The sequence below is a fragment of the Mesoplodon mirus genome, assembly GCF_964341445.2.
Source record: "Mesoplodon mirus genome assembly, chromosome: 11".
NCBI lineage: Eukaryota > Metazoa > Chordata > Mammalia > Artiodactyla > Ziphiidae > Mesoplodon > Mesoplodon mirus.
In genome coordinates, this window is record NC_138987.1 from 25,330,600 (window position 1) to 25,346,090 (window position 15,491).

The 15,491-nt window shown below is 38.3% G+C and overlaps 1 protein-coding gene across 1 annotated transcript in view; it reads left to right on the forward strand.

Moving 5' to 3' along the window:
- The window catches only part of ANO4 (anoctamin 4), a 422,302-nt gene that overhangs the window by 378,086 nt on the left and 28,725 nt on the right, over nucleotides 1-15,491 (forward strand). Inside the window, exons 23-24 of the mRNA XM_082634623.1 lie at nucleotides 11,004-11,156; nucleotides 12,452-12,599. Coding sequence (XP_082490749.1) covers nucleotides 11,004-11,156; nucleotides 12,452-12,599 — 301 coding nt within the window. The remainder of the gene's footprint in view (nucleotides 1-11,003; nucleotides 11,157-12,451; nucleotides 12,600-15,491) is intronic.

Consider the following 15,491-nt stretch of genomic DNA (forward strand, 5'->3'; position numbering starts at 1 on the left):
TCCACCCACTGGAGCGAAGGTTCTGAGCCCCATGTCAAGCTTCCCAACTTGGGGTTCTGGAAACAGGAGGAGGAAATCCTAGAGAATCAGACTTTGAAGCCTAGTGGGAATTGATTGCAGGACTTTGACAGGACTGGGGGAAACAGAGACTCCACTCTTGGAGGGCACACACAAAGTAGTGTGTACATTGGGACCCAGGGGAACGAGCAGTGACCCCAGGGGAGACTGAACCAGACCTACCTGCTAGTGTTGGAGGGTCTCCTGCAGAGGCGGGCAGGAGGGGGCTGTGGCTCACCGTGGGGACAAGGACACTGGCAGCAAAAGTTCTGGGAAGTACTCCTTGGCATGAGCTCTCCCAGAGTCTGTCATTAGCCCCACCAAAGAACCCAGGTAGGCTCCAGTGTTGGGTTGCCTCAGGCCAAACAACCAACAAGGAGGGAACCCAGCCCCACCCATTAACAGTCAACTGGATTAAAGTTTTACTGACCTCTGCCCACCAGAGCAACAGACAGCTCTACCCACCACCAGTCCCTTCCATCAAGCCTCTTAGATAGCCTCATCCACCAGAGGGCAGCCAGCAGAAGCAAGAAGAACTACAATCCTGCAGCCTGTGGAACAAAAACCACATTCACAGAAAGACACACAAGATGAAAAGGCAGAGGGCTATGTACCAGATGAAGAAACAAGATAAAACCCCAGAAAAACAAATAAATGAAGTGGAGATAGGCAACCTTCCAGAAAAAGAATTCAGAACAATGATAGAGAAGATAATCCAGGACCTCGGAAAAAGAATGGAGGCAAAGATCGAGAAGATGCAATAAATGTTAAACAAAGACCTAGAACAATTAAAGAACAAACAGAGATGAACAATACAATAACTGAAATGAAAAATACACTAGAAAGAATCAATAGCAGAATAACTGAGGCAAGAACGGACCTGGTAGACAGAATGGTGGAATTCACTGCTGTGGAACAGAATAAAGGAAAAAGAAATGAAGACAGCCTAAGAGACCTCTGGGACAACATTAAACACAACAACATTCGCATTATAGGGGTCCCAGAAGGAGAAGAGAGAGAGAAAGGACCCAAGAAAATGTTCTAAGAGATTATAGTCGAAAACTTCCCTAACATGGGAAAGGAAATAACCACCCAAGTCCAGGAAGCACACAGAGTCCCAGGCAGGATAAACCCAAGGAGAAACACACCGAGACACATAGTAATCAAACTGGCAAAAATTAAAGACAAAGAAAAATTACTGAAAGTAACAAGGGAAAAACCACAAATAACATACAAGAGAACTCCCATAAGATTAACAGCTGATTTCTCAGCAGAAACTCTACAAGCCAGAAGGGAGTAGCATGATATACTTAAAGTGATGAAAGGGAAGAACCTACAACCAAGATTACTCTACCGGGCAAGGATCTCATTCAGATTCCATGGAGAAATCAAAAGCTTTACAGACAAGCAAAAGCTAAGAGAATTCAGGACCACCAAACCAGCTCTACAACAAATGCTAAAGGAACTTCTCTAAGTGGGAAACACAAGAGAAGAAAAGGACCTACACAAACACACCCAAAACAATTAAGAAAATGGTCATAGGAACATACATATCAAAAATTACCTTAAACGTGAATGGATTAAATGCTCCAACCAAAAGACACAGGCTTGCTGAATGGATACAAAAACAAAACCCATATATATGCTGTCTACAAGAGACCCACTTCAGACTAGGGACACATCCAGACTGAAAGTGAGGGGATGTAAAAAGATATTCCATGCAAATGGAAATCAAAAGAAAGCTGGAGTAACAATACTCATATCAGATAAAATAGACTTTAACACAAAGAATGTTACAAGAGGCAAGGAAGTACACTACCTAGTGATCAAGGGATCAATCCAAGAAGGAGATATAACAATTATATATGCACCCAACGTAGGTGCACCTCAATACATAAGGCAACTGCTAACAGCCATAAAAGAGGAAATCGACAGTAACACAATAATAGTGGGGGACTTTAACACCTCACTTACACCAATGGACAGATCATCCAAAATGAAAATAAATAAGGAAACAGAAGCTTTCAATGACACAACAGACCAGATAGATTTAATTGGTATTTATAGGACATTCCATCCAAAAACAGCAGATTACACTTTGTTCTCAAGTGCACATGGAACATCCTCCAGGACAGATCACATCATGGGTCAAAAATCAAGCCTCGGGGCTTCCCTGGTGGTGCAGTGGTTGAGAGTCCGCCTGCAGATGCAGGGGACACGGGTTCATGCCCCGGTCCGGGAAGACCCCACATGCCGCGGAGCGGCTAGACCCGTGAGCCATGGCCGCTGAGCCTGCACGTCTGCAGCCTGTGCTCTGCAACGGGAGAGGCCACAACAGTGAGAGGCCCGCGTACCGCAAAATTAAAAAAAAAAAAATCAAGCCTCAATAAATTTAAGAAAATTGAAATCATATCAAGCATCTTTTCTGACCACAACACTATGAGATTAGAAATGAATTACAGGTGAAAAAAAGTAAAAAACACAAACACGTGGAGGCTAAACAATACGTTACTAAATAAACAAGAGATCACTGAAGAAATCAAAGAGGAAATCAAAAAATACCTCGAGACAAATGACAATGAAAACACAATGATCCCAAACCTATGGGATGCAGCAAAAGCAATTCTAAGAGGGAAGCTATACAAGGTATACAAGCTTGTATATATAGCTATACAAGCCTACCTCAAGGAACAAGAAAAATCTCAAGTAAACAATCTAACCTTACACCTAAAGCAACTAGAGAAACAAGAACAAAGAAAATCCAAAGTTAGCAGAAGGAAAGAAACCATAAACATCAGAGCAGAAATAAATGAAACAGAAACAAAGAAAACAAATAGCAAAGGTCAATAAAACTAAAAGCTGGTTCTTTGAGAAGATAAACAAAATTGATAACCCATTAGCCAGACTCAACAAGAAAAAGAGGGAGAGGACTCAAATCAATAAAATTAGAAATGAAAAAGGAGAGGTTAAACAGACACCACAGAAATACAAAGCATCCTAAGAGACTACTACAAGCAACTCTATGCCAATAAAATGGACAACCTGGAAGAAATGGACAAATTCTTAGAAAGGTATAACCTTCCAAGACTGAACCAGGAAGAAACAGAAAATATGAACAGATCAATCACAACTAATGAAATTGAAACTGTGATTAAAAATCTTCCAACAAACAAAAGCCCAGGACCAGATGGCTTCACAGGTGAATTCTATCAAACATTTAGAGAAGAGCTAACACCCATCCTTCTCAACCTCTTCCAAAACACTGCAGAGGAAGGAACACTCCCAAACTCATTCTGAGGCCACCATCACCCTGATACCAAAACCAGACAAAGGTACTACAAAAAAAGAAAATTAGAGACCAATATCACTGATGAATATAGATGCAAAAATCCTCAACAAAATACTAGCAAACAGAATCCAACAACAAATTAAAAGGATCATATACCATGATCAAGTGGGATTTATCCCAGGGATGCAAGGATTCTTCAATATAAACAAATCAATCAATGGGATACACTGTATTAACAAATTGAAGAATAAAAACCATATGATCATCTCAATAGATGCAGAAAAAGCTTTTGACAAAATTCAACACCCATTTATGATAAAAACTCTCCAGAAAGTGGGCACAGAGGGAACCTACCTCAACATAATAAAGGCCATATACGACAAACCCACAGCAAACATCACTCTCAATGGTGAAAAATTGAAAGCATTTCCTCTAAGGTCAGGAACAAGACAAGAATGTCCACTCTCACCAATATTATTCAACATAGTTTTGGAAGTCCTAGACATGGAACTCAGAGATGAAAAAGAAATAAAAGGAATACAAATTGGAAAAGAAGAAGTAAAACTGTCACTATTTGCAGATGACATGATACTATACATAGAGAATCCTAAAGATGCCACCAGAAAACTACTAGAGCTAATCAGTGAATTTGGCCAAGTTGTAGGATACAAAATTAATGCACAGAAATCTCTGGCCTTTCTATACACTAATGATGAAAAATCTGAAAGAGAAATTACAGAAACACTCCCATTTACCTTTGCAACAAAAAGAATAAAATACCTCGGAATAAACCTACCTAGGGAGACAAAGACCTGTATGCTAAAAACTATAAGACACTGATGAAAGAAATTAAAGATGATACAAACAGATGGAGAGATATACCATGCTGTTGGATTGGAAGAATCGATATTGTGAAAATGACTCTACTACCCAAAGCAATCTACAGATTCAATGCAATCCCTGTCAAATTACCAATGGCATTTTTTACGGAACTAGAACAACTCATCTTAAAATTTGTACGGAGACACAAAAGACCCCGAATAGCCAAAGCAGTCTTGAGGGAAAAAAACGGAGCTCAAGGAATCAGGCTCCCAGACTTCAGACTATACTACAAAGCTACAGTAATCAAGACAATATGGTACTGGCACAAAAACAGAAATATAGATCAATGGAACAAGATAGAAAGCCCAGAGATAAACCCATGCACCTATGGTCAACTAATCTATGACAAAGGAGGCAAAGATATGCAATGGAGAAAGGACAGTCTCTTCAATAAGTGGTGCTGGGAAAACTGGACAGCTACATGTAAAAGAATGAAATTAGAACACTCCCTAACACCATACACAAAAATAAACTCAAAATGGATTTGAGACCTAAATGTAAGACCGGACACTATAATAGTCTTAGAGGAAAACATAGGAAGAACACTCTTTGACATAAATCACAGCAAGATCTTTTTTGATCCACCTCCTAGAGTAATGGAAATAAAAACAAAAATAAACAAATGGGACCTAATGAAACTTCAAAGCTTTTGCACAGCAATGGAAACCATAAACAAGACGAAAAGACAACCCTCAGAATGGGAGAAAATATTTGCGAACAAATCAATGGACAGAGGATTAATCTCCAAAATATATAAACAGCTCATGCAGTTCAATATTAAAGAAACTAACAACCCAATCCAAAATGGGCAGAAGAGCTAAATAGACATTTCTCCAAAGAAGATATACAAATGGCCAAGAAACACATGAAAAGCTGCTCAACGTCACTAATTATTAGAGAAATGCAAATCAAAACTACAATGAGGTATCACCTCACACCAGTTAGAATGGGCATCATCAGAAAATCTACAAACAACAAATGCTGGAGAAGGTGTGGAGAAAAGGGAACCCTCTTGCACTGTTGGTGGGAATGTAAATTGATACAGCCACTATGGAGAACAGTATGGAGGTTCCTTAAAAAACTAAAAATAGAATTACCATATGATCGAGCAATCCCACTACTGGGCATATACCCAGAGAAAACCATAATTCAAAAAGACACATGCACCCCAATGTTCACTGCAGCATTATTTACAATAGCCAGGTCATGGAAGCAACCTAAATGCCCACTGACAGACAAATGGATAAAGAAGAGGTGGTACATATATACAATGGAATATTACTCAGCCATAAAAAGGAACGAAGTTGAGTCATTTGTTGAGACATGTATGGTTCTAGAGACTGTCATACAGAGTGAAGTAAGTCAGAAAGAGAAAAACAAATATCATATATTAACGCATGTACGTGGAACCTAGAAAAATGGTACAGATGAACCGGTTTGCAAGGCAGAAGTTGAGACACAGATGTAGAGAACAAAAATATGGACACCAAGGGGGGAAAACCACAGTGGGGTGGGGATGGTGGTGTGCTGAATTGGGCCATTGGGATTGACATGTATACACTGATGTGTATAAAATTGATGACTAATAAGAACGTGCAGTATAAAAACAAATGAACAAACAAAAAAGAACAACTAATACTAAACTTTCTTTGGGTTATTTGTATGGAAATATGTTAATGTAAATGTTTCAGACATTACATGAAATTTCTAAAAATCTTATATATTCTGGTATAATGTTATAAGTCATAAGTCTTGTTATTACTTTAAAATGTATCTCAGAAATAACTAAAATTTCCTTGTCAATTGCATTATTATGCACTTTCATCAAATCTTTAACTGTGGTCATTTTTAAGTCTTTTGTCATTTACAGACAGTTCTGGGTGTATTCTGATGCTTTTGCAAAAACGTTCCTATAAAAGGGTTTCATGTTCAAGGAACTCTTGGAAAAGACTCTGACAAGTACAGGTTTCTGGTAACTGACTATACTGCTGAACTGAATGAATAAGCATTTTCAGAACTCTATGGAAAACTGATGAATTCATAAAAGTGCTAACAAAAGTTCAAGATGAAAAAAAATTAATTACACAGGACTGAGTGAACTGATGAGGATGATAATTAATTTTTGTGACTTTCTGTTTGAATAAAAAAAAATCCCACAAGGACTCAGAGGCAAAAAATATACAAATCAATTTTCACTGCAAAGTAAAGGAGCTGTTACAGTGGAGGATTACTGGACTGAATGTCAATATTTTGACATAGTATGAGTGTGTTTCGTGTTTGGTAATTGCAATCACTGTTGATTTTGTTGTGGTTATCCACTTACAATGCTTGGTGTCAGTTTATTTATCTCTTGTAAAAATAAAGTACCGTGTGTGTGTGAAAAAAAAAAGAAAGAAAAATGAGAGACAAATTAATCCCATCAAAATGGCAAAGATTCTTTAAAAGTTGTAAGATGAAGTTTTGCGAAGAACGAAGGGAAATGAACTTCTTGTAATTGCTTGTGGGTTTTTAAATTGGTACAACTGCCACAAGGGCAATTTGGCATATTTATAAAAAACCCTAGATGTATGCATTATCATATATCTGTCTTCCTGTGCTAGGTCTTATGCTAGGTAGTAGGAGAGTGATGGATGGTAAGTGAGATATTATTCCTGCCTTCCTGGTAGGAGAGACAACTAAATAAGCAATCACAATAACGTGATCATTTGATGAAGACTATAAAATAGATTTTCATATTTTTGCAATAATATCTGTGTATGTGTGCATGCAGAATATTAAATACACTAAAAGAATATATACCAGAAAAAAAATCCTCTAATGCTAAAAGCAGATAACTGACAACTCCACTTTAGACTCTTCTAGGAAATGACACATTTTGTCTTATTTTTTTTTTCCCCAAAACTATGGTTCGGAGTTGAAGCCCTGAGTAGGTCCAAAACTGTTTTGATAAACACCATCTTATTCTTGTTTGGGGACATCTTGTCCCTCCTCCCATTAAAATTTTAAGTGGTTTTGGAATTAAGTGGACTTGAGTTTCAGGACAGGCTTTGATTCTAATTATTAAAAAGATCTTGTACTACCAAAACAAAAAATAGAATAAAATATAAAAATCATGATTATCTCAATAAATGCAGGAAAAGCATTTGCAAAATTCAACATCCTTTCATGATAAAAATCTTGACATATTGGGCATAGAACAAACATACTTTAACATAGTAAAGGCCATGCACAACAAACTCACAGTTAACATTATACTCAATGGAGAAAATTGAAAAAATTTCCTCTAACATCAGGAACAAGACAAGAATGCCCACTCCCATCACTCTTATTCAATATAATACTGGAAGTCCTAGCTAGAGTAATTAAGTAAGACAAATAAATAAAAGTCATCCAAATCAGAAAGGAAGAAGTAAAATTATCACTATTTGCAGATGATATGATTTTACATGCAAAAATCCCAAAGACTCAAAGAACTGTTGGAAGTAATCAACAAATTTCATAAAATTGCAGGATATAAAATCAACATACAGAAATCAGCTGCATTTCTGTATACCAACAATGAAGTATCTGACAAAGAAATTACCCCATAAACAATAGCATCAAAAACAATAAAATACCTAGGAATAAATTTAACCAAGGAAGTGAAAGATCTGTATAACAAAAACTACAAGACTTTGCTGAAAGAAATTGAAGAAGACACAAACAAATGGAAAAACATCTCATGTTCATGGATTGGAAGAATATTGTAAAATGTCCATATTACCCAAACTGATCTATAGATTCAACACAATCTCTATCAAAATATCAAGGGCATTCACCACAGAAATAGAAAAAACAATCCTAAAATTTGTATGGAACAACAAAAGACTCCAAATATCCAAGGAAATCCTAAGGAGAAAAAACAAATCCAAAAGTATCACACTTACTGACTTCAAACTATACTACAAAGCTAGAGTAATATAAAAACAGTACAGTACTGGCATAAAATTAGACATATAGACCATTAGAACAGAATACAGAGCCCAGAATTAAACCCTCCGCATATGTGGTCAACTACTTGTTGACAAGAGAGCCAAGAATACCCAATGAGGAAAGAATAGTCTCTTCAACAAATGGTGTTGAAAAAACTGGATAAACACATGCAGAACAATGAAATTGAATCCCTATCTTACACCACTCACAAAAAGAACTCTAATTGGATCAAAGACTTAAACATAAGACCTGATACTATACAGGTAAAGAGCCATAAAATTAAGACAAAATAAGCTCTATGATGATAAGCAGAGTTGTGGGAGCTACAGAGGAAGCAGTAGTTAATTAAATGTGCCCAGAAGAGGGCACACTTGAGCTCACACTTGGAGAAAGAATAGAATTTCACTAGAGTATGAACAGAAATACTACATGACATGACCCCATAAAAATAGAAGTGTGGTGTGGATGGGCAGAGGATTGTTTGGGACACCTGTCTGGGTCATGGGGCATGTTTGGACATGAGGTTTGGAAGACCCTTGAATGGCACGGAAAAAGTTGGGGATTTAGTCTACAGGCAACAAGAACCGACTGAAACATTTTGAGTAGGAAGGTGATGAGTGATGGGCTTTAACCAACATTAATAGGGCAATGGGGGAAGGAGGAGAAAGCCTGAGGCAGAGAAGCCAGTGAGAGAATCAAGAGTCTGATTTGGGGACAGTGGAGAGGAGGGAGAGATGAGAGACATTTTTGAAGGGTAATTAATTTTGGGGACTTGGAGGCTATTAGTTCTCAAGGCTGAGCTAGCTAAAAACTGGTTTTTATGTAAGACAGCTCCGAGGGGAGGTGGGGAAGAGGGACATGAAAGGTGCAGCAGGTTTAAGGATGAGATTGAGAGATTGGTTTGGAAAGTGTTGCTTCTGTAGCATAGCAGCAGACAACTGGTCAGGGTTAGAGAGAGAGAGAATTGGGAAACCTCATCAGACAGATAATAAAGTCATGAGAGCGGATGGACTCACCCAAGGAAAGAGGGAAGTCAGGAGAAAAGTGGAACCAAGGGAAAAACCGAAGGGAATGCCTGTGTCTATTGGTGGGTGAAGTGCCAACCAGCATAGTCACTGAGTATGAATGTAACCAAAGATGGGGGATACCCTGGAGGTGGCAGTATCAGAGAGGTGAGGTAAATGGACTCTTCAGGACTCTGGGACCATATCACCCATGTTAGAATTGCTTCTCAGTGATGTGTCTTGGGCAAATTACTTGACTTCTTTGTGCCTCAGTTTCCTCAGCTGTACAATAAGGATAATAATAGTATCCAAATAGAGTGGTTGTGAAAATTGAGTTAAAATAGGTGAAGTAATTAGAACAGTGCCTGTTACATAGAAAATGGTGTATGTGTTAGTCATTGTTTTGTTGTTACTTTCTAAAATAAGGTTTTAAAAGTAAAAACAGTAGAAAATATGCAGTCATTCATTCAGCCAAGTGCTTTTAAATTTTTTTCAATTATGCCATCTGGTTGTTTTGCGTCAGGCACTGCCTTTTGTAAAACTTTTTATTTTGCAAAGTTGCAAACATAGTACAGAGTTCCTAAATACTCTTCACCTTGTTTCTCATAAGGTTAACATCTTACATATATATTGAAGCCAGAAAATTAACATTAATACAGTACTGTTAACTAATTACCTTATTTGAATATTGCCTGTTTTCCACTGTCTTTTTTTCTTGTCCATGACCCATTCCAGCATCCAACATTGCATTTAGTTGCATCTCCTTGTTCCCTCCATTCTATGACAGTTCTGTCTTTTTCACGATCTTAACATATTTTAAGACTACTAGTTTTGTAGAAGGTCCATTTGGTCTTATCTAATGGTTTCTCATGATTAGGTTGAGGTTATGCATTTTTGGCAAAAATTCCACAGAAAGGATATTGTAGCCTCCTCAGTACACCATCTTGGGGGTATGATGTCAATATGTCTTATTACTGGTGGTATTAACTTGGATCACTCAGTTAAGGTGATGTCTATCAGCTTTCTCCATAGTAAAGATATTTTTTCCTTTGTAATTACTAACATGTAAGGAGATACTTTGAGAATGTAAAAATCATTTTTTCCATATAATTTCCCCAACTAATTTTAGCATTCTTTGATGGCTCTTGCCTGCAACAATTACTACTGTGGTGTCTGACTACTGGTGATTTTCTATTTTTAGTCATTCCTTCTACATTAATTAGAATTCTGTCCTAAGAAAGAGCTGTCCCTTTCCCCCCATTTATTTATTTCAGTATATATTTATACTTGTATCTATTTCAGTATGGACTTGGATACTTGGTCTTTGGGTTGTAATCCAATACTATCCTTATTTATTTTGTTATACAAATTTTGCCAGCTTTGGCCATTGGGACCTCCTTCAAGTTTGTCCTGTGTCCTATTGATGTGTCCCCATCATTTCTCAAGCACTTCCTAACTTTCTGGCATCACAAGATATTCCAGACTAATCTTGTCTTTTCCCTGCCATAGCTCTGGAATCAAACATTTCTCTAAGGAGCCCTGGTTCCTTTTATTAGAGAATGGTATTTAGAAAACAAGCTCTGGACTCTAGGTATGATCATTGCTCCTAGGATGCCACTGCTTCCAGGCTCAGGGAGTACCTCTTTTTCAAGTGTCCTGGCCGTCTTTCTAGAAGAGATGTTCCCTGTGCTTTGGGGAAAAATATGGGTTAAAACAATGACACATTCAAATTATTATCCTTTTGAAAATAGTACTGGAAAACCAATACTCTTTGTTCTTTTTCCTTTTTCCTTCCCTAGTTCTCCAGTTTGGATTTACAACTATCTTTGTGGCAGCTTTTCCCCTAGCACCACTTCTGGCCTTACTGAATAATATAATTGAAATTCGACTTGACGCTTATAAATTTGTCACACAGTGGAGGCGACCTTTAGCTTCAAGGGCCAAAGACATAGGTAAGTTGGATTTGGGGTGTTTTTAAAAGATATTAACCACCTGGTAGATAAAATAAAACAGCTACCAGCTTTAGATTTTTACATATGGTTTCCACGTAAGATGACTCAACTAACTCTTGCAAAAGAATAATTGTTAGCTTTAAATAATATTAGATAGGGCTTTCATGGTGGCACAGTGGTTGAGAATCTGCCTGCTAATGCAGGGGACACGGGTTCGAGCCCTGGTCTGGGAGGATCCCATATGCCGCAGAGCAACTAAGCCCGTGAGCCACAACTACTGAGCCTGTGCTCCGTGACAAGAGAGGCTGCGATAGTGAGAGGCCTGCGCACCGCGATAAAGAGTGGCCCCCGCTTGCCACAACTAGAGAAAGCCCTCGCACAGAAACGAAGACCCAACACAGCAAAAATAAATAAATAAATTAATAATAATAATAATATTAGATAACAAGTACAGCTACCTATTTGGAAATTTATAATTTCCAGTGCTAGAGAATTTGTGCTTAAATAGATTCTCAATTTGGTTGTTTCTATCCTAAGACTTTGGAATCTAAAAATTTGATTTATGACCACCTATTTCCTTTTTAAAGTAGATCTCCCATTTGCTTAACTTTGTTTTTGCTCTTTCCTAAATGTTTGCCTGAGTCATAGGAAGTATGATCCAGTTTTTATAGAGGCAGAGATGGCCTTTGGTTTTTGACTAGATATGCTGAGTTGAATCAGGTGCAGCCTCTCAAAATCTGGCAGAGATCAGAGACTGTCTTTTATTCATTTCTGCATCCAGTGCTTAGGATAGAGCAGGCAGGTGCTCAGCCAGTGTGTGTAGAAGAGAATTCAGTGTGTATATGCTTAACTCAGCGGTCTTTGAACGTCCCAATGAAACAAACACACTCAATGAGCACCTGCTCTGGGTCAGTGCATCAGGAACTTGGTCCATAAAGATTAACTGGAGAGACCCTATAGGTACCCCCAAGGAGCTCCCAGTCTGGTGGCATCTTGACATTGCATGTGCCAATCTTATCAGATAGTGTTTGGTGCCTTATCATTGACCAGAATTCTCTACTTATATCTGAACCCGACTGATTTTTAAGTCATGAGCATGTGCACTTCCATGCAAACTCCTTCAATGCCAGGGTTTTTGAAGGTACAAATTCTTCCTCCTGGTTGCAAGAATCAGTATTTGGGATGGTGGAAGGACCTGTGCAAAGGACTATTGAAAATGAATTACCCCAGTTGTTTTTATAGTTATCACCTCTGCTGTTGTGTCTGGAATTAATTCAACACTTCTCTTTGAATAGGAATTTGGTATGGAATTCTTGAAGGCATTGGAATTCTCTCTGTTATTACAAATGCATTTGTCATAGCGATCACATCTGACTTTATCCCTCGCTTGGTGTACGCTTATAAGTATGGACCTTGTGCAGGCCAAGGAGAAGCTGGGCAAAAGTAAGTTTGCCATAAAGCCATCATGAAATCCCCATTTCCTAGCCATTATGTGCTGTTGGACCCTCAGTCAGAAGCCTCTGCATTGGAGTACATGGGACACAAGCCCAGGACGGAAGGCCTGTAGTGGGGAGGTGGAAATATGATACAATAACACTTTTGGCCAAAGAAAACACATTCTGATCTATTGAAGGGTTGGAAGTCATACAAGTCATAGAAGTTTTAGGTGGAATCCAATGTGAGAAAAGCAAATAATCATTTTCCCCCCTCCTGCTCACCATGAATTCAGAAGTGTGTGGTATGCTAATGTGTGTAGCAAAAAAAGTGTTCCATGATGTATAGTTATGCCATTTTTATGAGTTTATAAAAGTATAGTTATAATTTGATTCCTCTTGTGTCATGTGTAGACTCTGCAAATTTTACATGGGAAATGTGCAATCATGTGCCAAGTACTCACAAGGTATTCCATAAATATTTGTGGAATAAGTAACTGAATGATTCTTTCCTGGCTATGGACTTGACCAGTGTCTATATTACCACAGGCAAATTGGGTAAACTTAACTTGCTGAGGGATCAATACTATGGCATCACCTCAATGGTTCCCAAAACCAAGGCTCTGTATTTCTGGTCAGCTAAAGCCTTGGCAAAATTATAACATGTCCCCTAGCTTTCATTTCTACACCCTTGGAAAAAAGGTAAAAAGTCCCGACATACTTTAATGGGAAAAAATAAAACAACCCTGTTTGGCTAATGTCAAAATAATATAATTAACTGTGGGATTTAAATGTCTGTAGGTCAGAGTGGAATGTGTGTTGGGATCATAGGGTCCTTCTGGTTCCCCAGAAGTCATCTCACTTAGGCTCCTTCATATCCCTACAAGCAGCCCTGCCTCTTAGTTTACTAGTCTGAGCCAAACTAATTCATCCTCTATAGCCAATGTAGTTCCATCAGCCCCCAAGGAGTACAGTGCCACCAGATCAAGTCAGCTAAATTTATACACACCTGACCTAGGTCCAATTTCATTATTCATCCTACATAAATGCTCTAAGGCATAGAAAACTGAACGAGATAAAGCTCACAATCCAGCTATTTGAGGAAGCTTCTATAAAGTTCTTCACTAACCACGTGGCCATTAAAGGTGAATTATCTAGCCACTGTGAGCATACCATCCCATTTCAAGAGAAATTTAAAGACTTACATTGTACTATGCATGCATTTCTTTCTACCTGTAACTGTTGTGAACATTCTCTGCTTGACTCAGCCTAGAAAAGCTTACCTTTGTTCAAACCACTTTCATGTATGTTTTGCATTTGATTCTCAAAACAACGCGGGTAGCGGGATATGCATTATTAGCCTTGCTTTGAAGAGCATAAAGAGATTGAGAGAGGTTAAATCCATAATCACAAGGCAGAGTAACTGATGGAGCCCACAGGAAGGTAAAGCCTAGACTCAGACAGTGCCCTTCATCCTGAACCTCATAGCCCTCGGGGCCCTTGCCAATAAGGGCTTATCCAACTCATCTAACAGTCAACTCCCTGGCATTTAAATCTTGATGGTTACTTCCATTCTTCCGCTACTTCAAATATGGTAATACCTGTCTTGTTCTGGAGGAAACCAAAAAATAAAGTGGGAACATTTATGTGCAGTTGATAATGAATCAAAGCTTTAGAATTTTGACAGCCTATTAGATTTAAGACAATGTTTAATGGTGATTAGAATTTCTCTAAATAGCCTCCTTAATTCAGTTTTACTGAGCTCTTTGGGCCTTTTTTTTTTTTTTAACAATGTTTCTCTTAAGAGCCTGTTGCTACCTTCAATATTTGTAGGTCTACTTTTTATCTTCTAATCCATCAGTCGTTTTTCTCATTTTCAAATAGTTACATTTGTGTATGTTTCTTCATGAATCTTATTTTCTGCCCCACCAGCTACTCTATTATCCTTTTTAGGTTTTTTTTTTTCCAGTTTAAAAATGCTTCAGAGATGACTGAACTCATAGAGGAGCAGCACTGTCAAATTTTAGATGTCATAGGCTTTTAAGGTAGCATGTGCAGTCAGAGTGAGATCCCACTTAGATTAAATCCGGCTGTGGAAATGCCATATTTCAATTTAAATTGACCCTAAATCAACAGTATTCCAACCAAACCAGTCACCTTTCTCCAGAACTCCAGGCTTCCCTCACCTTACAGGTTTCCCTGGCTCCTCCATGGATGAGAATTTCACTCCTGTGTCCAGGGTCATTCAGTTCACAGGCCCCGTGTCCCTATGACAGCGTGCTTCAGTTATTCCTGGCTGCACATTCCCACCAGTCTCAACACTCGTCTGCTCAGCAGACGAGTCTTTAGCAGCACAGGGGGGAAGACATTCTCATTTTTCAGCCAGATCTGTACGTGAAAGGAATACTGTGGTTTGAGGCAGTGGTCTCCACACAGCGGGTACACAAGAATTTTTCAAATGTTTTCATCTTCCCTCTTAAGACATTCTGTCTTTCCAGCTGCCAGTGATCAGAGTGTTGTTCATTGCCTACAAAATGAAGTCACTTCGTCGTTCAGGGTATCTTCCCAAGGGTCCTTTAGAAAGAGCTTAGAGAACTAAAATCACCTCTGGGCAGACATCAGGAGACAGAAATTGTGAGGTCAAGTTGAAGGTGTATATTATAAAATTGTTCTGTCAATCAGAGTTAAAATTTCAATCAGCAAACTAAATTTTTTTTCCAGAAAGCACAAATAACCAGTTTGATCCCTCACCCTCAATGAATGCAATAAACTAATTACTTTGTTATCAGGTAGACATGGATTAGAGTTTGGGAACATTCTCTAAGGATATATGCAGGCCTTAGAAAATTACTGTGAGGTATATACCTGATCTAGTGGTATAAATCAAGCTGATTTTCCTGTA